Source organism: Rhinichthys klamathensis, unplaced genomic scaffold, assembly GCF_029890125.1.
Source record: "Rhinichthys klamathensis goyatoka isolate OS25496 unplaced genomic scaffold, OSU_Roscu_1.1 h1tg000433l_1, whole genome shotgun sequence".
NCBI lineage: Eukaryota > Metazoa > Chordata > Actinopteri > Cypriniformes > Leuciscidae > Rhinichthys > Rhinichthys klamathensis.
Genome location: NW_026606929.1, coordinates 109,227 through 137,158, shown reverse-complemented (window position 1 = coordinate 137,158; position 27,932 = coordinate 109,227). Strand labels below are relative to the sequence as shown.

General features: G+C 36.2%; 5 protein-coding genes across 6 annotated transcripts in view; 2 read left to right on the top strand and 3 right to left on the bottom strand.

Moving 5' to 3' along the window:
- Positions 1-91: 91 nt before the first annotated feature.
- On the bottom strand, positions 92-4,292 carry mrps31 (mitochondrial ribosomal protein S31). The gene is made up of 7 exons (XM_056235926.1): positions 4,098-4,292; positions 3,358-3,783; positions 1,774-1,926; positions 1,066-1,212; positions 907-980; positions 660-797; positions 92-566 (listed from the first exon to the last, which is right to left on the bottom strand). The coding sequence occupies exons 1-7, from the start codon at positions 4,211-4,213 to the stop codon at positions 340-342; spliced, it is 1,281 nt and encodes a 426-aa protein (XP_056091901.1). The 5' UTR covers positions 4,214-4,292; the 3' UTR covers positions 92-339.
- A 1,060-nt stretch (positions 4,293-5,352) lies between these two features.
- Positions 5,353-16,170, top strand: slc25a15b (solute carrier family 25 member 15b). The gene is made up of 7 exons (XM_056235933.1): positions 5,353-5,506; positions 6,097-6,174; positions 7,519-7,792; positions 9,208-9,345; positions 9,471-9,646; positions 15,450-15,608; positions 15,736-16,170. Exons 2-7 carry the CDS (start codon positions 6,120-6,122, stop codon positions 15,855-15,857), a joined length of 924 nt encoding a protein of 307 aa, XP_056091908.1. The 5' UTR covers positions 5,353-5,506; positions 6,097-6,119; the 3' UTR covers positions 15,858-16,170.
- A 478-nt stretch (positions 16,171-16,648) lies between these two features.
- tm4sf21a (transmembrane 4 L six family member 21a) lies at positions 16,649-21,817 on the bottom strand. The gene is given in 6 exon segments (XM_056235928.1): positions 16,649-17,432; positions 18,668-18,820; positions 18,823-18,854; positions 18,935-19,071; positions 20,923-20,988; positions 21,479-21,817. Coding segments are annotated over 6 exon segments (681 nt in total). The 5' UTR covers positions 21,656-21,817; the 3' UTR covers positions 16,649-17,316.
- A 191-nt stretch (positions 21,818-22,008) lies between these two features.
- The window catches only part of plscr3a (phospholipid scramblase 3a), a 47,070-nt gene continuing 41,146 nt past the window's right edge, over positions 22,009-27,932 (bottom strand). Inside the window, exon 7 of the mRNA XM_056235922.1 lies at positions 22,009-22,018. The gene's annotated coding sequence lies outside the window, so the exon portion shown is untranslated. The remainder of the gene's footprint in view (positions 22,019-27,932) is intronic.
- mpdu1a (mannose-P-dolichol utilization defect 1a) overlaps positions 26,819-27,932 on the top strand; it is a 26,552-nt gene continuing 25,438 nt past the window's right edge. For both annotated transcript variants that reach the window (XR_008803983.1, XM_056235920.1), the window contains exons 1-3: positions 26,819-27,188; positions 27,404-27,469; positions 27,751-27,883. Coding sequence is in view for 1 of the 2 variants with exons in the window: in XM_056235920.1 (XP_056091895.1) it covers positions 27,077-27,188; positions 27,404-27,469; positions 27,751-27,883 (311 nt within the window). In the remaining variant the exon portion in view is untranslated. The remainder of the gene's footprint in view (positions 27,189-27,403; positions 27,470-27,750; positions 27,884-27,932) is intronic.

Sequence of the window (27,932 nt, the reverse complement as noted above, 5' to 3'; positions counted from 1 at the left end):
AGGTACAATACTTTATGCTGCTTTGAAACAACTTGTATTGTGAAATACCACACAAATAAACTGATACCAGCAACATACACAACATCCAAAATACTTATTCAAAAACAGCTTTAATATGTCTCTGTAAATTGTATATAACAGCACAGCTAACCATTAAGAACCAACAGCCATGATACAGTCTTTTAATCTGGTTATGGATGCAATTATTAATTCCAGTTGCTTAATGACTGTTTTCAGTTTTACTAACTATTGGTGCAGTTAGGATCTTAACTAGCTGGTTCTAGGGCATTCAGTACAGGTGAAAAAGCATCATCTGTCATTTTCCAATTCTCATTTAAGTTAAGCCTCAGCTTCTTTCAGGACATCGTCTTTCTGCTGGAAGTAGTCTCTGAACCAGGCGATATGCTCCTGTTTCTGTTGAACCGTGAGGTGGTGATTCTTCGCGAGGCCTGTAATTACAAGCTCCATGAAGTGCCTGACTGGACCCTGCCGGGGGAACGATCCCTCAAGGTGCTTCTCCAAAAACACATGCTCATGGAAGGGCACACTTGCCTCATCCTCCAGCCCTGAAAAAGTTGCATGATGTGCCAAAAAATAAGATTATGTACAGGATTAAAAACAGGAAGATGGTTGCAACCTATTCCTGCATTGGAACTCACCAGCCTCGTTGTCGATTGGATATTGCCAAAGTTTGCCCTCTTTGGTCCACTGGATCATCTCCTCAAAGCCATTCCGAGGCATCTGATTTGTAGCTTGGACAATTTGATTAGCTAGATTAATGTCCCAAAGGGTGGGGCCTAACATTCAAAGCAAGGCACAGGACAGAGTAAGTAAATACACTTAGTTTCACCTGAAGATACTCATATGCCAGTTTAGATGTGTTAATGCCATAAAACCTCTCCTTACCCAAATCTGACAATGAGTCTTGCTCCGCACCTGCATTAAAGATGTTCAGCCTCTTACTAATGAAAGGACTCTTCCTTTAAAAACAAAACAATGCACATGGTTAGTGGAAAATGTATTGCATTCAAAAATATAATTTCAGGGAAGTGTTTTTTTTTTTACCTTGTGCGAACTGCATCAAGTTCACCAGTAATACCTCTGTCTTGAGTATATCCCTGTCCGTCATCGTCAAAACGAATCTGGCTGCTAGGCCTGGCATTTGATCTGCCATTCTGCTTTTTTCCAACTTTCATATCAGCAATTATATCTCTTAAAGAGAAAAAGTACAAACAATGGTTACTACAAATGTAGTCATGTAACACTTTATTTCCTATTTGACTCTTTCATACATTTACATGGCAATATCCATACAATATTTAACAAATGAAATCTTACTTTCACAAAATCATGTATTTTTAAGCAATTAAAGTTGTGATGTACCATAAGGAGTGATGGATTATTTTTTTGACTATTGTGATGATTGAAAAAGGATTTTTTTTTGACAGATGACTTCCAGGTTCTATCCATTGGCTGTCGATTGGATGGAGGCAGATCTAAATGCGAGATTGCAGTTGATATTAAGAAAGGGGCGAAGTTTAAACTGACAAAGGGATTGGAGAAAACCGACGGCAACATGTCACCAGAGAGAAGTCTGTCATTTAACCGGAAGATCGAGTTATGGAGATTTTGATTAAAAATTACAGGCTCTTAAAAAAAAAGAAAAAAAAAAAAGAAACGTAATGAATCATACCGGTACATGAAGAGTTCACAATAGCATTTATTCATTTTTAATGCGACTTTCAGACAAGCAACATCTGAAACGAGCCCTACCCGATGTTCTGTCCATCGGCTCTCCTCTGGGTGTCAGGTATGGCTTCATGTTTCCTCAGCTGCTGAAGGAGCTCTGACTCTGCCTGGCGGCTGTTTGGCAGTGTAGATGCAGCGGCAGAGGCTGCAGCAACCAGTGTTGGATTCAAAGTCTCACTAAAATACAAGCAAAAGCAGAAAAATGCTGTCACTCTCACTTCAGAGTTGATATTTTTTGCTAGTCCGAAACTAAAAATATAAAATGTATCAAATATACACTCACCGGCCACTTTATTAGGTACACCTGTCCAACTGCTCGTTAACACTTAATTTCTAAGCAGCCAATCACATGGCGGCAACTCAGTGCATTTAGGCATGTAGACATGGTCAAGACAATCTCCTGCAGTTCAAACCGAGCATCAGTATGGGGAAGAAAGGTGATTTGAGTGACTTTGAACGTGGCATGATTGTTGGTGCCAGAAGGGCTGGTCTGAGTATTTCAGAAACTGCTAATCTACTGGGATTTTCACGCACAACCATCTCTAGGGTTTACAGAGAATGGTCCGAAAAAGAAAAAACATCCAGTGAGCGGCAGTTCTGTGGGCGGAAATGCCTTGTTGATGCCAGAGGTCAGAGGAGAATGGCCAGACTGGTTCGAGCTGATAGAAGGGCAACAGTGACTGAAATAACCACTCGTTACAACCGAGGTATGCAGCAAAGCATTTGTGAAGCCACAACACGCACAACCTTGAGGCGGATGGGCTACAACAGCAGAAGACTCCACCGGGTACCACTCATCTCCACTACAAATAGGAAAAAGAGGCTACAATTTGCAAGAGCTCACCAAAATTGAACAGTTGAAGACTGGAAAAATGTTGCCTGGTCTGATGAGTCTCGATTTCTGTTGAGACATTCAGATGTTAGAGTCAGAATTTGGCGTAAACAGAATGAGAACATGGAACCATCATGCCTTGTTACCACTGTGCAGGCTGGTGGTGGTGGTGTAATGGTGTGGGGGATGTTTTCCTGGCACACTTTAGGCCCCTTAGTGCCAATTGGGCATCGTTTAAATGCCACGGCCTACCTGAGCATTGTTTCTGACCATGTCCATCCCTTTATGGCCACCATGTACCCATCCTCTGATGGCTACTTCCACCATGTCACAAAGCTCTAATCATTTCAAATTGGTTTCTTGAACATGACAATGAGTTCACTGTACTAAAATGGCCTCCACAGTCACCAGATCTCAACCCAATAGAGCATCTTTGGGATGTGGTGGAACGGGAGATTCGCATCATGGATGTGCAGCCGACAAATCTGCGGCAACTGTGTGATGCCATCATGTCAATATGGACCAAACTCCCTGAGGAATGCTTCCAGCACCTTGTTGAATCTATGCCACGAAGAATTGAGGCAGTTCTGAAGGCAAAAGGGGGTCCAACCCGTTACTAGCATGGGGTACCTAATAAAGTGGCCGGTGAGTGTATAATAACCATAGTTTATAAATCTTAATCATATAATCTAGATCTTTGTATATATGGAAGTGCTGTTATCACAGGCATTTTTGTGCCAGCATTACGTATTTATGAATGCTTGTATATAACTCACCGTTGTTGTGAAACCTCAGCTGTTGCATGCTGGAACATGCTTTGTACGCTTTCCATGGGGTTTGGGTCGGGCCTGTCACTGATTCTTGGAATCTTTGGGGGTCTTATTTTACGTTTGGTTGTGACCTCCACCTTCATTGCCCCCAGCAGCTCCAAAAGACTCTCCTTCCCAGTTTTTGTCTTGTCAAACTTTTTGCTGTCCTCAGGTTTAACCACAGGTTCAGTCTCTAACTGTGATGTCAACATTGCATTTGAAATGTTATTGCCCTCATTATTTGTGTTCTTCTGTCCATCATTGTTGACCTCAGCATTAGCCTCATTCTCTTCTGGTCTCTTTTCATTGTCTTCTGACAGTGATGTGGAGCTCTCTTTATTTTCACTGAAAAAGATGCTACTGGTTCCCAATGGCCTTGCTCTACCCATGGCCCTAAAATAAGAAAGAAAAGAAAAAAATCTGATGAAATGAGTGCTCACAATAGTTTTTTTTTTTTTTTTTTAAATCTGAATTTGAATAACAAAACAAAAACATTTTGGTTAAATCACCAAATAATAAAGCTATAATTAGTAACACAATCAACATGGGAATGGAAAATTGAGCATGTTGATCAAGTCTTCTTTTATTTATATCTGAGATATTTCAATTTGAGATTGAGATTGAGATTTTGAACTGACACACAAACATCAGTCAAAATGATCAGACCGGTCACCTCTCACTCTCAGTGTCTGTAATCTGTAACTTACCAGATAACAGGAGCAAAGCGCTCCTTCTCTTTACATTTTGTGGATGGTAGTCGTGTATTCTGCGTATGAATTAATCCATTTCGGACCTGATATATATTTAATAATCTTTTGTACATGATTGCCCCTCTCAGAAGACCTCAATGTCGTCCATGCACATTTCCCTGTGCAGCACAATCAACTGTCCGGCAGGCGCCTGAGACGTATTGTATAAAAGTTCCGGGTGTCTTTTTGCGTCCAGTAAAGTAGCTCATTTGCCACTTTTTTCCAGTGTTTAAACATTCAGTGATTTTATTTGTTCTAATCAGTCTGTATCATATACATTGCTACAGGACAACTGAATCGGATTGCAACAGGAAAGGGGAAGAGTTTATAAAACTGGTCCAAGGGAGGGGTCTGCCGCTGCCTCGGTCTCATCCCTCCAGTGATGGGAAATCTGAGCCATTATGCGAATCGGTTCTTTAGAACAATTCGTTTCCAAGAAGTGGTTAAAAAAATGATTCAGTGATTCTTTCACGTCATGAAGTCATTACACCATCACGTTGCTTTTGACATCCAGGGAGGTATTCCAGAAAGCAGGTTATGTGAATACCCGGGTATGTTTAAGGGTTAGTCATAGTAATTGTTCCAGAGTTCCCTATTTAATGAGACTAATAGGTCGTGATAGATTGCAAAAAATTTATACAGTTAATGAGTTATATCGATTTATAAAGCACTATTAAAACAAGGTAATGTATATTGTATTGCTATCTATCTATCTATCTATCTATGTTCATGATATTTCCCCTATTATGGGCGTGGCCTTGAGACATTTTTTTTTGTTTTTTTTTGTGAGGCTTTAAATTTAATTTGAATAGTTTGGTTGTAGCCTACCTTGTTGGCATTCGTAGCCTGCATTACCTCTAAAAATGTACTGTGCCCTAATATATATAAGCTAGGCTGGTGTGAGTAGATACACTAGAAAGACTAAGTTAGATACATTAATATTTTCAGTTCCATTCGTTTGTGCCTTGTAACAAGGCCATGCCCACAACAGGGGGAATATCACCCACTGCAACAGGTTTTCACAGGAACATATTACAAAACGCGTACCGGACGTATTTTTGGAACCAGCATACCTCAAGCAAGGTTTGGGTCAATCAACCTAGAGTGTATGTTTGACGGTAAGATAACCAATTGCTTTCCGGAATACCCCCCTGGTCGTGACCGAATCGTTATGGTTTTGCTCAAAAACGATTCACTGAAAGGATTCGACTCAATTGAACTATACGAATCAGACATCGCTTTACATACGGATCCCTGACGAGAGGTCATGACTCATCTGATCGCAGATGTGTCAGTTTAGTTAACAGCCAGCATGAATCAAACCACTTCGCTACATATTTTCGTTTTGAATGCTTTCGTGAAATAAGGTAGGCTATGCTTGGTGAAATTTTATTGTGAAATTTACGTTGTCACAGTTTTACTTTTAAGATGTTCAATCTCGTGATCCATATAGTGTTCAGTCCTGGTGATGCAAGAACACGTTTGTCTGTAACGAGCAGTTTTTATGTTACTTTATTTTGCGTTCCATAAAAGACAGCCACACATTGTAGCAAAAATATAGCATCGGAAAGGCGTGAAGATAACGAACATCGCTGTGGTTAAAGAAAACATGGCTTTGTGTGAGAGTTTTTCAACGCCACATGGTCTGTCGGTTGTGGCTTGTGACTTAATTTCTCCATTTGGCGCCCTGAACTTTCTTACTATGAAACTTGAGATTCCGCTCCATTTTGTCTGCCTAACTTTTGTTCATAACTTAGTTCTATACAAGCTATCAGTTATACTTTGATTAAACGTGCTGCAACAAATCATGAGGGGGGGAAATTACACCGTAGTTTGGGATTATGTAGCAGTCTACTTTATACAAATTAAAGTACATTTCCATTGTTTAAATGGAAGTTTGAAGTATTCTCATGTTTTCTTTTCTTTGTCTCATCTTTTGCGCATACTTTTGAAATAGGATTTCTTGGAGCATATTTCACCATGGCACCACATCCAGTGGTTCAGGCAATAATAGACCTCTCTGCTGGAGCTATAGGTAACTTCACATTGCATCATCTCATTTTGGAGGGTCATTCATGAACATTGTCCTGGGCCCTATGATGATAGAGTAGGACACTTATTTCTGCTCCACCATCTACAATGTAAACCCTCTCTTTTGTCAGTCCTTATCTGACCTTTGAGTTGTGTGTTTTTGCTTACCTCTGTGGTTTCACAGCCTAGACCTATTGTCTCAGCAATCCCTGCACCACACACACATACGGTACACACTCACTGACCAGGGCTGTGTTTCCCAAAAGCATCATAAGCCTAAGTAGATCGTAGAACCATTGTCACCAATGGTACCTACAATCAACTTGGCTCGCGATGCTTTTGAGAAACGCAGCCCCGTTCTGTTCAGCTTAGATCTTACTAATAAGAGGGTGAGAAAGTTTGTAATACATGCTATGCTACTGTTTGTGGATTAGTTGTAGATAATTGCTTTGTAACTCAGATACTATGTCTCCTTTAAAGGGTTAATTCCCCCAAAAATGAAAATTCTGTCATTAATTACTCACCCTCATGTCTTTCCAAACCCGTAAGACTTTCATTCATCTTTGGAACTCAAATGAAGATATTTTGGATGAAATCTTAGAGCTTTCTGTTCCTCCCTTGACAGCTACGCAACTGACACTTTGACGCTTCAAAATGTTCATAAAGAGATCGTAAAACGAATCCATATGTATTGAGTGGTTTAGTCCAAATTTTCTGAAGAGACTCGATCACTTTATATGATGAAAAGATTGAATTGAGGCTTTTATTCACATATAAACATTGATCAGCGAACATAAACAGAAGCTCATCCAAACGTGCGAGAACAAACCTCATTGGTTCTTGCGGAAGCTCAAGCGTGCTGCGTTACAAGAGAATGAACCTCATTGGTTTTCGCACGTCAAGTTAACATGCTTATATTTACCTTAACTAATGTGTGAGTTGATGAATGTTTATATGTGAATAAAAGCCTAAATTCAATCTGTTCATCATATAAAGCAATTTTTCGCGTCGGTGTGCACACTCACATTGGCGCCCTTTGTGGAAGTCTTACAGGTTTGGAATGAAATGAGGGTGAGTAATTAATGACATCATTTTCATTTTTGGGTGAACTATCCCTTTAACACTATTTTATTCTGTCATTTTAAACCATGGGATCAAAGTTATAATGCCAAAATAGTACCAATTAAAATCATTATAGAAATATATTTGTTTGTGTATTGCTTCTTTTTTTTGCTGTTACAAAGGGTACTGAAGGGTAAATATGTCTATCCTACAGTCTATTTTTAATTTTCATTAACAAGATAAAAAAATCTCTCTTTCTGTTCTCCCGCTCCTCTTTCCGCTTTAGGGGGCACAGCTTGTGTATTTAGTGGTCAACCTTTGGACACGGCTAAAGTGAAAATGCAGACATTCCCCACTTTGTACAGAGGCTTTGTGCACTGCTTTGTGTCAACATACAAACAGGTGGGCCTTCGAGGGCTGTATCAAGGTACCTCGCCAGCCCTCATGGCCAACATCGCGGAGAACTCTGTGCTCTTTATGTGCTACGGCTTTTGCCAAGAGGTGGTGCGCTACATCTCTGGTCAGGAGAAAGGGGCTGTGCTCAGGCAAGTTCTCTCTGTGTGTCACAAACAGTACATTTACATTTATGCATTTTGGCAGATGCCGGTACGGTACCCAAAGCAACTTAGATTGCATGGAAGTTTATCATTTCATGCATTCCCTGGAAATGTAACCATGAATTTTGCATTGCTAGTGCCATGCTCTACTATTTGAGCTACAGGAAAAGTATGTAGTATAGTTGCCCCCCCAAAATGCATGAAATAAATAATAATTTTTATTATTTTGAAATAAAAATAATTTTTTGCTTGAATTGAAAAAAAAGTGATGCAGAGATGGTTAAGGTGTGTTTTTTTTAAATTTTATAATTCCTTCTTTGCTAATAAAGTTGTCACTGAGGTGTACATGATGTTCACTTTAAAAAACATCCGAAAAAATATATGAAATTCTTCTCAAATTTAATCACTTTTTCATAAAATGTGTATATTGTGATAAGCAATATTGTTCAAAAGTTTGGGGTAGATTTTTTTTAAGGGTTTTGAAACCAGTCTCTTATTTACTTAAATCAAGGCTGCATTTATTTTATTAAAAAAACAGTAATATTGTGAAATATTATTATGATATTATATTATTTAAAATAGCCTAACTTTTCTATTTGAATATATTATAAAATGTGAAATATTCCTATGATGACAAAGCTGAATTTTCAGCAGCTGTTACTCCAGTCTTCAGTGTCACATGATCCTTCAGAAAACATTCTAATATGCTGATTTGATACTGTTATTATCAATGTTGGAAACAGTTGTGCTGCTTAAATTTTTCTTAGGATTCATTGATGAATAAAAAGTTAAAAAGAACAGCATTTATTCTAAATAGAAATCTTTTCTAAAAGAAATCACTTTTTCTCAATTTAACACATCCTTGCTGAATAAAAGTATTGATTTCTTTCAGAAAAAGAAAGAAAAAAATGTACTGACCCCAAACTTTTGAACGGTAGTGTATATTGTTACAAACGATTTCTATTAAAATAAATGCTGTTCTTTTTAACTTTATTCATCAAAGAATCCTGTAAAAATATCACAAGTTATAAAAATAAATATTATGCAGCACAACTGTTTCCAACATTGATAATAAATCAGCATATTAAAATAATTCCTGAAGGATCATGTGACACTGAATAGTGGAGTAATGACTTATGAAAATTAATCTTTGCATCACAGGAAAAAAAATATATTTTAAAGTATATTGATATAGAAAACCAATATTTTCAATTGTAGTAATATTTCACAATATTACTGTTTTTACTGTATTACTGATCAAATAAATACAGGCTTGATGAGCATAGAAGACTTCTTTCAAAAACATTAAAAATAGTAATGTTTCCAAACTTTTGACCGGTATCATTATCGATCAAAAAATGTAAGAACATCACAATTTTATACATTTAAAAATTTTCATGCATTTCCATTCTGTACAGTGACATGCAGAAAGCGTGCGCAGGCTCTGTGGCCTCTATTTTCTCCTCTCTGGTCTTATGTCCCACTGAGCTGGTGAAGTGCCGACTGCAGGCTATGCATGAGATGACCTCCTCCGGCAAGATCGCCCAAAGCCAGAAGTAAAGATTGAGCCTTCCTTTCCGCGGATACTGTGCACATATTTTTCCATTTACTTTTAAGAGCTAGTATTACTCATGATGATATTGTTTATCTCCTGTCTCATTATATCTGTCTGTGTTTTCAGCACAGTTTGGTCGGTGATAAAGTCCATTGTGCATAATGAGGGTCCTGCAGGGTTCTTCCAGGGTTTAACCCCCACTATTGCCCGTGAGGTGCCTGGATATTTCTGTTTCTTTGGAGCATACGAGCTCTGTCGCTCTCTCTTTGCTGAGTACATGCACTGCGCCAAGGATGACTTGGGTATGGAAACCGCTGTAGTTTCTACATTTTATCTTTAAAGTTACCTTATCTAAAAATATTGACTACATAATGACTAATGACTAACTCCATACTTTGTTTCTTGTTCACGGATTGGGTTGGTATTTCCTGTGTGTACTTAATGAAATGGCATACCTGAGTCAGTCATTAGGAGGAAAAGGACAAACATTAAAATCAGTCAGTAAACAATGAACTCTTTGTTTTAAATAGAGCTGGTCATTCAGTTGATTCTGGTCGATAGCGACAGGAATGTTAATGTAAAATATAATGCGCAGAACGTCGGCTGTAGGAGTCCCTTCTGTCAAGTAAAAAGCTAGTATATACACTACCCTTCAAAAGTTTGGGGTCAGTAAGTTTTGTTTTTAAAGAATTTAATACTTTAGTAAATATCCATTAAATTGATCAAAAGTGACAGTAAAAAAATGTAACCTATAATTGATTTTAGGTACAAAAAAGATTTCCATTATAAATAGGGTTGGGTATCGTTTGGGTTTTATCCGATTCCAGTACCTACTCGGTATTTTTTAAACGGTTCCGGTGCTTAAACGGTTCTTAAATCGGTACTTAAGAAAATGAAACCGCACACACTTTATCAAAAAATAATACCCTTTAATTTACAGGGCCAAACTGGACACAATATTAACTTAAATCTTTAAACAATATAAATACAAGTAACATATGGTAATAATAAGACCAATATAAAATAAAAATTCATATTTACATAATATCAAATGAAACAATATTGTATCAAACAATGTAATAATACTGGAGATTAAGAGAGATTACTAGCAGAGCTGCCAACTCTCACGCATTGTCCGTGAGACTCACGCAAATGACCCTTTTCACACAGAGAAATCGCGGACAAAGAGTACACTGACACCGACAGACAAGACAGAGAAGGTTACTTATTTTGATATGGAACAAATCCACAGCTGTCAGATTCTGTCAATATTTTTACGAGATTCACACAATAAATAACGTTTTGGCTCTTTGAAATGTGACAGATCGCTGTAGCGCGTCAGTTCAAACGGCACGTGATACAGCAGCCTACAAATCCACTGCTTCTTAGCTACGCAGCGCTGAGTGAACCTATGAAAGAGAACATCTCTGGTTACTGGTGTAACCTATGTTCTCTCAATAGGGAACGGGACGCTGCCAAGCTCCTCGCGCTGCCGACCAGCTTCCTTTTTCGGCTGAGAAATCAGAGGAGCAGATGGCGCGCGCGCCAACATATGACGACGTAATGTCGATGTGCGTCGATGCGGCGCCCGCGCCATCAGCCAATGAATTGGCTTGATTCTATATGGGATTCAGACTATCGGCACACCCAGAGGGCGTTCTGACGCGTAATTTTACACGTGAAATGCAGCCAAACCTTGCGAGAAAGAGCGCGCATGCGAGACAGAAGAAACTGTGCTCCAAACTGTGTAGCACACGCACGGCAGAGAGCGAGCGAGAGACCTTGTGTGTGTGTGTGTGCGCGTGTGTGCCTAATGAAGTTAGGCACCGAAATCAGGCACCGAAATTTTCGTTCTTATTCGGTCTGGTTACTACCGTTTACGTCGGAACCGGTTCCCTATTGGCACCGAGTTTCGGTACCCAACCCTAATTATAAATAAAAGTTGTTCTTTTGAACTGTATTCAGAAAAACAGTGTATCACACAAATATTAGAATGATTTCTGAAGGATCATGTGATACTGAAGACTGATTCAGCTTTCCCATCACAGGAATAAATTACATTTGAAAATATATTCATATAGAAAACAGTTACTTTAAATTGTAATAATATTTCACAATATCTATCACTGTTACTGTCCAGGGCCGGGTTTCCCGATAACAATGTATCTTAGCTCTTAAGAGCGCTCTCTACGTGCAAGGTTACGAACGCTCGCCGCAATTCCACGCGCGTTTCCCAAAAATGCACTTAACATGAATGCGCGAGAACGCGTTCTACGTGCTAGCGTCGCTGAAATATAACCTTATATGGAATTGTATTCTGAACGTTTAACCTAATAATCGTCATTTGTTGTGGATTAGAAATCAAGCATATATAAAGCACCTATACATGGGAGGCACTGACAAAATGGCTGAACAAAAAAAAACAAGAGAAGATACCTTTCAAAAAGATCAAATTAATGTCCTTTTAGAGGAGATAGAGCGGAACAAATCTTTTATTTTTTAAGGAAAAACAAAACATCTGGAGGACATAATTGCAAACTAACTGCAACCAGGGGTGTTCAAAGATCAGGAAAGGAGGTCCGCAAGAAATGCCCAATACATGGCTGGTTTTCGTGCACATCAGCAAGTCATTGACAGATTTTTTTTAATTCATCCCTATTTTGCCCAGTCTTTAAAGCATATTTCCCACATTACTTTGTTTATGATTTTTTTGTTCATTCATTTAATTTAGATGTGTATTTCTATTTTTTCTTCCCTTTTTAATTATTTCATTTATAAATTAATTTAAACAAAACACGAGTACAATAAAGTACAATCAAAACCTTATATTATACTCACGTTGCAGTAAATCTAGATAAAAGTGTAAATCTGCCGGTTGTCCTGCAGGTGACCTCATAAATCTGTTTTACAATGCACTTGGGGATTTACGATTACTCCAGAGCACTCGTAGTTCTACAAAGATTTTCAAGTTACGATCCTTTTGGGAAACCGACCATAATATTAAGATCAGTCGTACGATCGTTTTTACGAACTTCTTAGGCTTACGTTGCTTTTGGGGAACGCAGCCCAGTCTGGGTGATCATAAGAGACTTATTTAAAAAATGAATCTTACTGATCTCGAACTTTTGAACTGTAGTGCAAGTTCAGTGTTTGTTTTAGTTGTTCTAGTAGTACTTTCTTTCTTGTTTTTGGATCTCGTTGCTCATGTTTTTAATGTACAGTGGTGGGCGACACTTAAAAGTTTTATTTTATGACCAAAACTTGTCATACACTGTAGGGCTGGGCGATATGACGATATTATCGTATATCGACGATGTCTCGCAAGTATCGCGATGTCGATTTAACAGTCGGTTTCCAGACGATAATCGTCCATATCAAAAAATGACAATAGGCTTATATTTCACATAGCCTAGTTAAACATATTTATTCACATCATCATGCAATAACATGAATGAAATATATTTTTATAGGCTAGTTAGTAGGATTAAGAATAGAAAATCGATTCTTGATAGCATTCTTAAAGCGCAAGACGAAAGAGAACACGTCTGCATGCGCGCTGTTTTCTGAGCTGCGCACTCACGCAAACAGCGCAAAGAGCCGCCTCTCACATAGTGCACTGACAAATACACAGAATTATATCTCACAATTATACTTCTAGTTAATTTATAGCATCACATAAACACGAATAAACATCAGAAGAATTATTGTTTCAACCGTGGAAAGACTTCAGTAGGTAGGCTACACACCTCTTTTCAAGTTCAAATATCCCCGTAAACACAGCCGGTTTTGTCTTAACGGTTGAGAAAGTAAAACAGTAGTGTCCATTGAATCAGTCCACTGACAGCGTATACTCGCTGCCACCATTAATGTTGATCAAAGAACAAAAGAAAAAGAAAATCACTCACTGAACTTTTGTAACTTTAATTAGCTTAATATTTTATGTGCCTGTTGTTCGGCGCTGACTGCTCCAACTGCAACATGAGTCTGTGCGGCCTTGAGATGCGCTCCCTGTCAAACATCATTTGTCCTTACTTTCGTAATTTTGTTAAACATTTTTCTTCATATAATCAAGTAGCCTAGGCCTATTTTATTTTGGTTTGCAGGCTGATAAAAGTTCATCAGAAAAACAAATGGTAGAAGTAGGCTAACTTTACCCGTTTCTGAATATTAATTGAAATGTTGCACATAATAAATAGGCCCAATCAAAAAGCACAAACGTGACCATTGTAATTAAAAGAAAAAGAAAAATGTCGTTATATTGCAAATGGATGAAGAAATTGCGTTTGAATAGGCTATCTCATGCACGCGTTCGGAGCAATGTTGGCAGCTCCGTAGGCTATTGGGAGCGTTATAGGCCTACTTTGCTTTAGATTAAATAAATTAATAAATAAACAAAACAAACAAAAAATCCCCAAATATAATTTTTAATGACTTCTGTTTCTAAATAAATAAAGCAGTCATTTTTATTTCTTAAACGGCTTAAGGTGAACTTGGAACTAAAACCAAAAAGGAGGAAAAAACAAAACGTGTTTGCTCATTCAGAACGACAATTCGTTTTTAATTCCTAATTTTAGACAAATAACAAATATATTATAGTGTGAAAATACAAGTTTAAAAACAGCGCTACACATAGGAAATTAAACTTATTATTAAATCAGGCGATACCGCCAAAAAAAGGAGAAAATCGGACCTTATGAAAAACAAATAGACAAGACAAGACACCTAGCTATAACATCAACATGCATTCACCATTCTTACAATCACCAAATTGTGTTCTGTTCTGTTCAGTTGTAGGCCTATTTAACATTTCTCCTCGCGAAAAGAAATTCGTTTCAAACACAGATGCAATAAGAACAGTGAGGAAATTATTAGCAACACTAACATAACAAGCAAAGCTAATGTTTTATGCTCGTTTAAGCTCAAACTAACCAAAGTAAAACCTTTAACGTTTCAATCATTAAATTAAACCAACTAAATCGCAGGCTATCATTAGATAAAGTGCAGCCAAACTCAACATGACTTGTGTTAACGTGTATTCCGTATGTGTTGTCTCCAGCGGGGCGCATAGGGGGCGGGGCTTGGGTAGACGATATAATCGGATATCGCGATATTTTTTAAGGCGATTATCGATAAAATATTTTTTACATATCGCCCAGCCCTAATACACTGATAACTATACTGCTGATTAATGATAATTCAAGTGTGCAAAGAAGTGATAATAACCAAATATATTTAGTATATAGAAATGAGAAAAAACTAAATGTGTGTTAAATATAGACATACATTATAAAAACAAACGTCACAGGGCAGAATGTGTTAACATTTTAAGAGGACCGCTAAGCAAACATATTTGGTTTTACATTATTTGTAACTGCTACAGCAGCGGGGAAGATGCATGCACATTAATTTGCATTATTTTAACGTTTAGATTTTACCTGAAACCTACCCCATTCAGACAGTAATACACACAAATATGGACATGTCCACATTCAAGCATTTAATGCTTAAACAGCTTGCCCCTTTTACATCAGATTTAGTTCACAAACCACTGATAGTTGTGACCATGATTTACATTTACAATAATAAATCCTTGAGTGTGTGCGCGCCATAAGTCGCGCACACACTCAAGCTCCGATGATCTTGGCTCATTTTGAGTCAGACTTGTGAATTCAGTGAATTGTTAACTGGAGACTCGCTCTGACCGGATCATTTGAGTCAGTGAGTTGTTGACTCCAGAACCGATGCAATCGGATCGGTCCAATTCACGAATGAACCGTTCAGTGCGGTTTGCGAACCAATTTAGCAGGTTAATTGAAAAGAATCAGCTTGTTCACAAATTGGACACTGCTATCATGTCCTGGAGCGGGTGACGATTTCTTCAAATCAAAATAATGAGTAAATGTAGTGGAGTAAAAATGGTGATATTCTTCAGAATGTAGTGAAGTAAAAGTTTCCCAAAATAAAAATGCTCAGATAGTACTCGAAAAATGTACTTAAGTATAGTAACAAAGTAAAAATACTTCATTAATGTCCACCACTGGTAAAGTGCGTGGCATATATTCTGAGATGTGACGTGTCCATGTTTGATGAGTGTCTGTTTTATAGGTGTAGGCCCCATTGTGTTCAGTGGAGGTTTAGGAGGAGCTTGTCTCTGGCTTGTGGTTTACCCAATGGACTGTGTTAAATCCAGGATACAGGTCATGTCAATGACAAGTAGGCAGTCTGGCTTCTTTAAGACTTTCATGCATATCTTCAGAACGGAAGGTAAGAGAAAGATGTGTTTTAGTATGCTACATATTATTGTGTATAACATTACACAACTATTTCAATCTGTTTTAAATGCATTACCTGAAACCCCCATTTGACTTTGTTTTTGTCTCCTCATTTGCAGGTGTAAGGGCTCTATATTCTGGTTTGACTCCCACAATGATCCGTACATTTCCGGCCAATGGTGCTTTGTTTTTAGGTTATGAAGCCAGCCGCAAAATCATGATGGCCCAGTTTGACAGCTGACCCCTTACTAACAGTACACGTTCTTTTCTCTTGTTGGGTTGTAGCTTTTTTTTAATTAGCATGAACTATCAATGAATAATATTTCTTACAGCATTTATTATTTTGGTAAATGAATAAATATAGTATTGTTTATTATTCATTGTTAATTAATTTGTTCATAAAACATTGATGTAAATTTATACAACATGAAATGTTAATATTTTGGATTATATAAAAATTTACAGCACAATGTTAACAAATTGATCTTTACTGTAAAGTGTTACCATTATTATCATTTTAATCATTATTAGTTTACTTCTTGGGCCACAGACATCGCTGTAATTTTGCCATTTTCTTAAATCTAAAAGTCCTATAGAATATACTGTAACTATGCAATTAACTTTTAAACACTAATAGACAAAAGGAACATTTGAGATTAAACCTGAATGACGAGACCGCTAACTGTTTAGGTTATTAGGATTACACTTTGTAGTCTGTATTTATTTTGTTGAGTCAAGATCTGTATTCTTTGTATGTTTGATTTTTTTTTGTCCTGTTTGAGATGAGGTGAGAATGGCTTGTTCATAATTTAAAGTGTTTCATTATTTAGATGGGTTCAAAAGTCTGAGACAATCTTGTGAAAAGGCTTCTATTTTTCAAATTTAATATATTTTCATTAAAATGATTAATAAAATTAGTCTCATTTTTGCTTCATTTACAGTAGTGACCAATGTTACACATTTGGTTAATGATCTAGAACTGGCTAATCGTGTTTATATTACATTTTCTTTGTTTTAAATGCTTAAAAAGAGAAATCTTGTAAAATATGAATTCCAGATGATCAGTGTGGTCTCAGACTTTGGACCCCACTGTATGTTGGTCTTTATGTTTGTTACATTGTCATTCTGCCAAAAAACATTTACACAGTAGACAGACCCGGCTTACATCCATCTTTCAAGTCATTTAAAACTACTGATGTAACCAGTACAGTATTGCAGTATTACATTTTCATATTCTATATTTGAGGAACCCTAACCCCCTTTACAAACTTGAATTGCAAGACCAGGACTGTTTTTTTGTTTGTTTTTTCATGCATGTGTATTTGACTTATTTTAAATGTTTTTAAGTGATTTTTGAATTAACTCTATGCTAAATCCTAGATTTCTGGAGATAATTAAGTTGTATAATATTAAATGTGGATTAAAGTCACATTCCCCACATTGTGTAACCATTTGGATGTTTTTTTTTATTTTCAGTATGTTTATTTAATTTCTAAACTATAAAAATACAGATAGATACAAAACAAATGCTATGTCATTAAAGTACTTTTCCTTTAAAATATTATTCAATCTGGAAGTCGTTATACATAAGCTGTTACTTGGAGAAAAAAAAGTATTAAACCAAAATATCAGCAATCAACTTCAAACAGTGAATGTGACAAGATTAGTGTACACACAGAAAGTACAAATAAAGCTCTATTTCAACGTTCAGAGAGCATCTTCCACAAGAGGGCGCTTGTTAACTGATCAGGGAGTCTGGGATGTGGATGGTAGACATGATCTCCCTGGCATCTGGAGCAGTGACGGCTTACAGCGGCTAAAAAACATGGAAGAAAGCGTAAGACAAAGTACAATCTCATTAGTGCTTTTATGCTCATTTAACTTAAAGAAACTGTGATAGAAACATATGTCTCTTGTACAGTGTGTACTAGTGGAGAAGGGGTAGGATTATAAGCTTCCTTCCTACTCTTTTTCGGACATTTATAAGTTAATATTGTTTTGCTTTCTGTTTTGTTGAGGGTTTTTTTTTTCATTAGCCTAGCTTTTATTGCATTATTATTATTGTCTTTTACATGTTCGAAATAAAGCCATTAATTCAGTATAATGTTCATCTTAATGTAATACTACTACTACTAATAATAATAATAATACAAATATTATTAAAACAAAATTTCTTCCATGTTATATTTTAACCATCTGTTGTGTAACACTTGTTTGCCAAAAAATTTAAGAGCTAGTTTAGTTTTTATTTTAATAAAAAAAATAAATTAATGTTTAATGCCTTCATTTGATTACCAGATAAAAAAATAAATAATAAAATACACACAATTTAAAAACAAAACATTTCATAGGACCCTATTATTGTATACAAATTAATAAATTAAGTTGTTTTTATTAATTAAATTAATTATGTTTTTGATTAAACCATTAAAATGGAATATAGACTAAATTAAACGGAAAGCACAGAACTGGGTAAAAATAAAATGGAATGTGAAAAAAAAACATTAAGAAATTTGTGTTAAACTGTTAACAAATTGCTGTTAAATTGAACATGTTTCATGATTTAAATTAATTACACATGCTTTTTGATGAATAAAATTTAACGTTGCTGCATCACGTTGGTATAGGCTACGTTTTTTATTGAACAAAGGGTATCACAGGGGATACATCACAAAAAAACACCTAAGACAGGATAATGAACTTGAGGTAGAGCAATAAGGCAATAAAGTAAATTTTCAAAAAAGATATGTTGGTAGGCTACTATTTTACTGTTTTTTTCTTGGTCAGTCAGGAGGACATTCAGTGTTCTGATATTTTTTTACTGTTCACCGTTGTCAAGTGTATTTTAAAATTACTTTTTTTTTCACTCTGAGGTCATGCCTGAAGAAGGTCGCAAGACCGAAAGCTTGCTATTAAATTGATTTTGCACAGTGTTTTGAGTGTGTGGCTGCTGTATTTTTACTATTCACTCTGAGGTATTACAATTAGATTGTGCTACAACTTTTCGTGTATTCCTCATTCACCAATTTATTCTCAAATGGCGCCTCTCACCCCTTTCTCTTTGCAGGTTCCGCAGAGGGCAGCCGAATAGGCCGTTGATCATCTGAATGGCACAGAGGACGAGTTGCACTGCGCTGGTCACGAGCAGTGTTGAGAACAGACCCACATTAAACTCCACCACATTGTTTGGCTCAATGCATTTTCCCACGTGCTACGGTCCTTAAGGTAACTCTCGGTTCTAAGAGATATAGACAACAACATATTTAAACAGAAACATGTGTTATCACGTGCTTTACAGTGCTGAGGTGTATCTCTTACCCGTCTTTAAAAGGAGTTCCCCATAAGATAAGTAAATATTTACAGTATGGTCCATTGATTAGACCCATCAGAGCCACTATGAAACTATAAAGGGCGCCAGCTACACCCACTGCTGAAAATAAAATAGACAGGAACATCTGAAATAGAAAACGATTCATGAGAATGTTTTAATTATTGGTCAAAAGTTTGGAATAATTACATTTTTCCATGTTTTTGAAAGAAGTCCCTTATGCTTACCCAAGGCTGCATTTATTTGATTTAAAAAAATACAGGTAAAAATAATAAATTCAGCCTTGAAAAATGTAATATACACCTAGGATGGCTTCAGGGTGAGTAAATCATAAACTAATTTTCATTTTTGGGTGAACTATCCCTTTAATGGAAGATAAATATCTTAGCCCTTCTCTTTTTCTATCAATTTGTTAACATGATAAACACATAGATTCAGTTAATTTGTAGCGCACTGACAACATACTTTTATACAACTAGTTTAATAATTAGGTTAATACAAATATAAAAAGACCTTAGGATAAATACTTCTGGACTTCCGGAGAAAATTTTAAGCTGCAAATGATAACTTTACGCTCATTTGAAATTGATTTTGCTGAGAACAGAGTTTTCAGACATAATAACTTGTTTTTATTAGGTAATATATTTGGATATATTTATAAGATATTATCAATATCTACTTTCTGTCACAGTTTATTTTTTATTTTAATTATTTATTTATTGTTTAAAATGGTTTAAAATTGTTAAATCTTCTGGCTCAACTAACTACGAAACAATATCTAACTGATCTATCGATCTGTGTGTGAGTGAGTGAGTGAGTGAGTGAGTGAGTGAGTGAGAGAGAGAGAGAGAGAGAGAGAGAGAGAGAGAGAGAGAGAGAGAGAGAGAGAGAGAGAGAGAGAGAGAGTGAGTGAGTGAGTGAGTGAGTGAGTGAGTGAGTGAGTGAGTGAGTGAGTGAGTGAGTGAGTGAGAGAGAGAGAGAGAGAGAGAGAGAGAGAGAGAGAGAGAGAGAGAGAGAGAGAGAGAGAGAGAGAGAGAGAGAGAGAGAGAGAGAGAGAGAGAGAGAGAGAGAGAGAGAGAGAGAGAGAGAGAGAGAGAGAGAGAGAGAGAGTCTATTTTATATTCTTGATGGTTTAGAGTTGAACTCTTTGCTGTGTGGATATGCAACATCAGTCCTTAAAGGGCCACTGTCCAGCAGAGTTTAGCTCCAACCCTGAAAAAAAAATCTCACTTGCCTGTAGCCAGGTGTGTTTGATAAGGGTTGGAGCTGGAACTCTGCATGACAGTGGCACTCCATGACTGATGTCGCCTATCCCTGACTTAGGATCTATTTCTATAAGTTTTAATGACAAAATAAAAGCATACAAACCATGTATTTGTAGTGCACTTGCACTGACTATAGTATTATATAATTTTAATAATAAGGTTAATACATTTTTTTTTAAACCTTGAGATAAATAGGCTACTTATGGACTTACAAAATTTTGAGCTGCAAATGATAACCACACTCATTTGAAAGAGACCTCATATTACATGAAATTCATCTAAATTTAATTTATATCATGGATGAGGCTGCTGTTGTGGTTCACGGTCATTGGCACCATCTGCTGCAGTAAATGTGGCATATTCCAATGATTTTGACATAGTTCTTTTACATTTACCCGCTTTAAATGCACATCGCCCGCCATGCACAATTGGGTCCGAGTGGTGGAGTGCCAGGGTTTGGGCCCGTCATCGCTGCTTGCAGCTACATTTTTAGATTAGGTTTGCTTAAAATAAAATCTCTGCACTTGGGTTTCTAAAAACTCTGAATATGGAAACTTTTAAATGTTTCGCTATTTTACAATACAAATGCATCCCTTCTCCTGAGCTTGTAAAGGTCTAGTGGACAATCCTCTTCATAACTTAATTTCTAAAGGATATTTATAAACTGAAGTCTAAAAATAAAGATTTTGTTGGTGGCAGGATTGCTCACTCACCCCACAGCGATTAGCACAGCAACCCTGCTTTCCAGTCAGGTGAATGTGAAATGCTGGAATCAACACCTGGAGGACAGAAAGGGGCAGTGTGTTTAATCATTTTTGTCATTTGATAAATTTTGGATTGACTCTAACACACAATAAATGCATTTTGTACATTTATGTTTCAAGGTCACCCTGTTTAGAATAGATTCACTTTGATCCGCATTTGCACCACCATAATACCTTATAAGGAGAATCACACTCTTTGACTGATAAAGATAGGCATTACGCATGAAACATCAGTATTTTTTTATATTATCTAATGGTTTCTTTTAAAACAAGGCAAAATCTTTTCCTTGCATTCCTTTTTTTTTCTTACATTCCTTTCCCAAATCAAATTAAGACTCTGCATATTCTCACAAAGGCAGCCTATTTGTTGTAAACATGTGACTGACAAGCTCCAAACTAAACTGAGAAGCATTTACGCGATATATATTATCATATATGCACGCTATGACGTTTAAATAGAAATATAATTGATATATAGTTTACAATTAAACATAACCAGACTCACCATTATCCCCCCTCCAACCAGTCCTCCCATATATTTGACCTCCTCTGTAATTTGTTTGTTCTGCGCGTACTTTACATCCCAGCCAGGAAAAAACAGCATAATATTACAGATTATGGAGATGACCGCCAACGGGTACAGACTTGTCCCGACGCAAAACGCACATTTTCCTGTACACATGCTGCGAGGTGGGTGTTAATCCTGAAGTCAGAGAATAACGGCTGTAATCTGTACAGTATTTGATATAAAAAGCTACTTGATAAAAGCACTTGACGAAAAGTTTGGTCGTTGCCTCTGAGTCTCGTACACACACTGAAGTTGTGTGTGCCAGAGTGCAGTGTTTTTATAAATACTGCTGGTCATTTATTATTGAGTTAAGATAAGACCAGCCCATGGAATCGAGTTCCTCTAACCGCACCCTTTCTGGAGAATCTATAACTAAATATTACAATATAAAAAGAAATTGTTTTATGTTCTCTTGTTTTTGAGAGACATGTGATAGTTAACGTTTCAACTGAAGCAAATCCTATAACCAAGATATCTCTGGAATCACACATACTTTTCTTTTTTTTTTACAAACAAAACAGGACTTTATAGCTTTTAAAACAACCACCATCAAACTAAAAACCACAGTCATAATTTATACAAATCTATGTTTATATGCATTTGATTAAAGTTTTTTGGAGATTTAGAAATTTCACTCTGGTTGTCATAACAAACAGTACATAATCATTCGGTTGCATCCTGAGATCTCACATGGAAGAAATGATAAACTGTGGGGAAATATGTGTGTGGGATGTGTGTTATATTGACTAAATAATGTTTGAACAGGGTGGTATAAACCAAATGCATCTTGGGACTTTGGACTGTCTCTGTAGTGAGACAAAAACACCATGGTAGTGACACTGTAAAACAAATAACGTTATCTAAAAATCTATCCATGTCATTTTCTTTGCCAGCTAAAATAGGAATTATTCAACGACTGTTGCCCAGTCCCCAGCCTATATTTATTTATAACATATACTGATTCTGCTGTTTTAACTGTTTTATTTCACTCAAGAAAGTTCCCACACTTTTGAACATGTGCTAATATTTCCATTAAAGGATTAGAACAAATTTGCAATGACTGATAATAAACAGATTTTGTTTGTCACACTGTGTGAGTTAGTTTTTGATGTTCGGCTGAGTTTATGTTGGAGAAGAGGTGCAGTCATGGTTTATAACACTACAAGAACACACCTCTCCTTTAAAGGCTTTTCCTGTTTACATAACCCCTAACCCCAGCATACTAAAACATACCGACTGACACACACCCTTTTAGGCAAACCATGGTCAAAAAGATTGCTACTTTGCATTTCGGATTGATATAGCCTTCTTCACAAGCATTCTTTAAACTATTAGCAATCAGTGGATCATCAGTGGTAGTGGCTATCAGCCAACTTCACAAAACATTGTAGTAACTTCCAATGTAAAAAAAAAAAAAAGAAAGGAAAAACAATTAATAAAAGGTTGTTTCATTTGATATTTACATCTCATGTATCCAATGAGCACCAGTGGTTAGGTGTTTAGGTTAGGTGGTTAGGTTGCCCATAGCAAACCCTTGTTTTGGAGTGTTTTAAATAGTTTACTTAAGATCAGACAAAGAACAACACTCTTCAGGGTTAAAAGAATATGAACCAATAATATAAAGATTAAAAAGCTCTCTTATCTTGGCATCTTATCTCAGTATTCTTTCATGATTTAATTTTTAACGTGATAGTCAAATAAAATGCTTCCACTGGCGTCACATACACAATTCCCACAAATCCCACAATACCCAATTGTCCCCTTCTGGCCAGGTGCGTAACTTGGGCGTGATTTTTGATGCCCTGCTAACTTTTAATTCCCATTTTAAAAACATAACGAAGGTTGCTTTTTTCCATCTGAGGAACATTACGTGTATTAGACCATTTCTCTATAGGCTTGATGCAGAGAGGCTTATCCATGCCTTCATCACGTCAAGGCTTGATTATTGTAATTCTCTCTTTGCTGATTTAAAAGCAAATTATATCAAGAGGTTGCAATATATACAGATCTCTGCCGCATGTGTTTTGACTCATACATCCTCACGCCATCACATTACACCCTTGCTCCAGCAACTGCATTGGCTTAAAACCATGGGGGAAGAGCCTTTTCCTATAACGCGCCTAAGTTTTGGAACACACTACCCGCATCTATTAGGGATGCTGCTTCTGTGGATTGTTTTAAGAAACTTCTTAAGACACATCTTTATAGTCAAGCTTTTAAATTATCATTTTATTATTTTTGTCTATTTTTTGATACTTCTATATATATATTTTTTTACTTCCATGTTTGATTTTTGAATTCTTGAATTCTTTGAATTGAATTTTGAATTTAGAATTTTGTTCTGTACTGTACATGCTGTAGCGCTTTGAGTCTGAGAAAGGCGCATTACAAATAAAATGTATTATTATTATTATTTTAAATTAGCATTATAGATTAGCATGACATCCACATCTTCAGTTTCCCCCATACTTAGCTTGTCTATTCAGAAAATATAAACAATTCCTTTGCTTTGCTCTCTTTGTTTTGTTTTTTTAATGCTTACACACTAAAAGTGGTACTTGGGGCCCACGCAGTGAAAACATTCATACCCATTCTTTTGACCAAGTCTGCAAAACTACAAGCACATTATCTGCTTTACACTCAGTTTGCAATTGTGAAACTAACCTTTTGCACAGTTCTTTACAGTAGACGCAACATAAAAAAAACAGCTCTTGTGTTTCATTTGGAAAACATTGCCAAATGTTAAATGGCGCACTCATTTACCAATTACCTACACCCAGTGACCATGTGTGAAAACATTTATACCTAATTTGTTAATTTAAAAATCAAAAATCAATGTTTTGAGAATAACTTGCATATCTTTTTATCAGGGACGTGCACAGACATTTTGGGGCACTTCTCATAATTTTTTTTTTTTTTTTTTTTTTAAATGAAACAAAATGTTAAATAACACAACTCTAACTTCCTTACCAATTTATTTTAATTCCCTCACTCTCACAAAATTGTTTCATACTCAACAGATATCTACAAAATAATCAGTTCACACAGAGACAATGGTCTAATCACTAGGTTTATCACAAAAGCAGGCAACAGCAAAGGAAGCTATCAGTGTGCATGCACTCTTGGCTGTTCTCTGCTGCTCCTTTTCCAGCCTTTCTGCATTCTTTTCTTTTCTGCAATGAATTGCCTGAATAGTGAATACATTAATGTATTGATTAAATACATTATTATTATTATTATTATTGCTATTATACTTACACCTACTATGCATGCGCGCGCACACGCACACGCACACACACACACACACACACACACACACACACACAATAACTGATGGTGACAAGGACTTAATTTCACATTTGAGGGAGGGCTGCCTGTATCATGTAAAAATCTATCAGCATACAACAAACTAAGTGAATGGATAGTTTTAGATGAGGAGCCTGCGATTAATATTATGAAGTTACTGTTTAAGGCAGGACACTTTGTTTATTTTTTATTTTTTAGATTTTGGTCTATTTTGCTTCCATGTCTTGTTTTACTCCAATGGAAAGAAAACTAAAAAAATTGTTTGTTTTAAGCCTATACTACCCTCCGTTTGTTTGCATCTGTAGATTTCCACTAAATTAACCAAAACAAGCGAATCTGCATATTTAAACATAGCATTTCAGGGGAAAATGCTCTTGATGCAAGTCATTAACAGGGGAAGTTCAGTGGTAATATGCTTTAGTTATTTTGTTTATCCTATTCACCTGCTGTGCCTTGTCAAATGCAAATTAGCGCATTTTAATTATAACACCTTTGCTTATCAATGTGGCGATTGTGATGGCATTATTAGAATATATATACAGTATATATATATATATATATTCATTTATTTAAAAATAGCATGTCTATTGTATTGTATTGTATTTATCTATCTATGTGTGCACTTGCCTGCTTTTTTATAGTGTAACTACCTAATTTTATAGTGTAACTATACCAAACTTCTCTTTTGGTATAGGTATTTAGAAATCAAAACTCAATGTTTTGAGAAACAAATACATTTTTCACCCTTGCATTGGAGTTTCTTTTGTAGCCTAATACTGAATATGCATGCAAGTCAAGTCACCTCTATTTCTATAGCGCTTTATACGATACAGATTGTTTCAAAGTGGCTTCACGGTAACAAATTCAAATTCTGCATTAAAGCAGTTTGAACAGCTAATAGTCTCATTATTCAGTCAGTTCAGTGTTGATTGAGTTCAGTTCAATTACTGTAAAATTAATCAATTGTGCATACATACTGTATATACAGTGTATTTGTGCAAACATGTATGCAAAAGACACAAGAATGACAAGATAGTAGTGTTTTACGTTTTTCACATCCGTGTGTGACGTGTTTATCCGTGTGTGACGTATTTGATGGTTTGTTTTGTAGTTACTGTACAAATTTTTTTTTTTTGAAGTTACTGTAAAATAGTTTAGGATTAAGTGTTTTTTTTTGCAAAAGATCTGTGATGTTTTTCATGCTGTGTGTTTTGTGACTTGTGTGCCGTTTCATAAATTGTGTGTAAGCAATTTAAAAAAACCTGTAATATGCATGCACCAAAAATCATCAACTGAATTTTGTGAGAATAAGCAAAGCATTGAAAGAGGTTTTAAGACAAAACATAAATTTAAAAATAAAAATTGTTGTATTAATAAATCAGCATCATAAAAAGTTAATTGCCTTGTGTATTATTTTTAGGGGAATAAATGGAAACTTTTCTAAAATAGCTGTAGAACAGTGGCAAATTGAAAATAATGTAAATGGCCCCTTACCTGGACCAAAAAGCCTTCTGTTTTTTTTTCCAGAATGTACAAATTACATCTGATATCAGTTGTTTTAAAAGTATCATTTGTTTAAAAGCTGACATTCACAATAGGGAATAGTGACCCTTTTCGCCTTTGTTTTTACCATATGTTTTTATGGCATGAACAGTAAGAGCAGTAGTGTGCGGTTCTTAATTCCTAATTCAGTTCCTAATTATGTATGAGCGGCGAGCGCCCCCTGTATGAACACGTGATTCAGTGCCGCTGGATCTGCATATTGGCTACTGATGATAAAAGCATAGAAATGTGGAAATACAAAAACGTTTCGTTTGTGAACTGAACAGGCTTTGGTTATTAGATAATTTAGTTGCATTAAAACACTTCTAGGAAAGCGCTCTCCATTCGGGAGCTTTAAAAACATAAGCTAGTCTAAATCCAGAGACACGCACGCCCCTCTAAAACTTAAACGTCATTGGTGAGGCTTGCTTTGCCGTCAAACTAACTAGAGGCAGTTTTGGTGGATTTGAGCAAATAAGACTTTTGTTATGAATGGTCACTAGTTCAAAAAAGATTTTGCTTAGACGTTACAAAAAGACGACAAAAAAGTCACGTATCGAATGTTAGACGGCTAATTAGTTTAGCCATGTTAAGAGGAATCTGTCAATGTTCATTCACTGATTATTCTCCGTTCTGAAGATTTGGGTTGGGATACGATAAACGACCACCGACAGGAATACATGAACTATGGACACGTCTGACCAAGGGACGATGCCTCCGTTGAAAGAATTTTTGCTAACTTTCTTCATGCCAGAAAAGTGTTATGACCACTTTTTCATTTACTTCAACTTTTTGCACGGTGAGAGACAGCTTTATCTCGAATAAACGTGTGAAAATGTTGTCCAAACATGTCCTAAACAATATACTAAACAAATGCATTTTATAATGGGTAGCATTTTATTTAACATAATGCATGACAGATGACTAGTAATGTGTTTCACTGACAGATATTCAGTGTCCAGTGTGTGTTTGGCTTGTAGACATGATAATTCTTTACTGTGTATTGTTCTCTAGTACCTTGCTTGAAGATTATCATGAGAAAGACTATGGGAATATTGATTTTGATGGGAATTGTTATTGGTAAGTAGTAGTCTATTTGACATCAGTCCTGCATATTTCATAACATCCAGAGTTGTAGTAATTACTTCAATATTTTCTCAGCTCTATCGGTTGACACTGCGTTTTATAGTATGTGTGTATCTGCTTCTTCCTTGGGTTATTATAGAAAATATAATGACAACAACTACTAAAATTACAAAAACACACAACAAATTCTTAAAACTAAAATGAAAACAGAAAATGTAAAAAACGTATTCAAGATATTAATAAAAATAAAAATAACATTTAATTTTTTTTCACAGCTCCTCTGCCTCAGATCTGGAAAATTCTTTGGTCTAGAAGTTCTAATGGCCTGTGTCTGACATCTATTTTTCTGGAGCTGTTGGCCATCTCTACTCATGCAGCTTTCTGCTACACTCAAAACTTTCCCATTGGGTAAAACATCTTTTGCATTAATGTCAAACGCTAACATGTACTGTGTAGA

Bases quoted from the DNA above. Each gene is read 5' to 3' on its own strand.
- mrps31 (XM_056235926.1), bottom strand. From the start codon at position 4,213: ATGTACAAAAGATTATTAAATATATATCAGGTCCGAAATGGATTAATT. The intron at 981-1,065 runs GTAAAAAAAAAA...TTGTTTTTAAAG, and splicing joins CTTGATGCAGTTCGCACAAG to GAAGAGTCCTTTCATTAGTA. The intron at 798-906 runs GTAAGGAGAGGT...TTTGAATGTTAG, and splicing joins AGACTCATTGTCAGATTTGG to GCCCCACCCTTTGGGACATT.
- slc25a15b (XM_056235933.1), top strand. From the start codon at position 6,120: ATGGCACCACATCCAGTGGTTCAGGCAATAATAGACCTCTCTGCTGGA. The intron at 9,346-9,470 runs GTAAAGATTGAG...CTGTGTTTTCAG, and splicing joins AAGATCGCCCAAAGCCAGAA to CACAGTTTGGTCGGTGATAA. The intron at 9,647-15,449 runs GTATGGAAACCG...TCTGTTTTATAG, and splicing joins CTGCGCCAAGGATGACTTGG to GTGTAGGCCCCATTGTGTTC.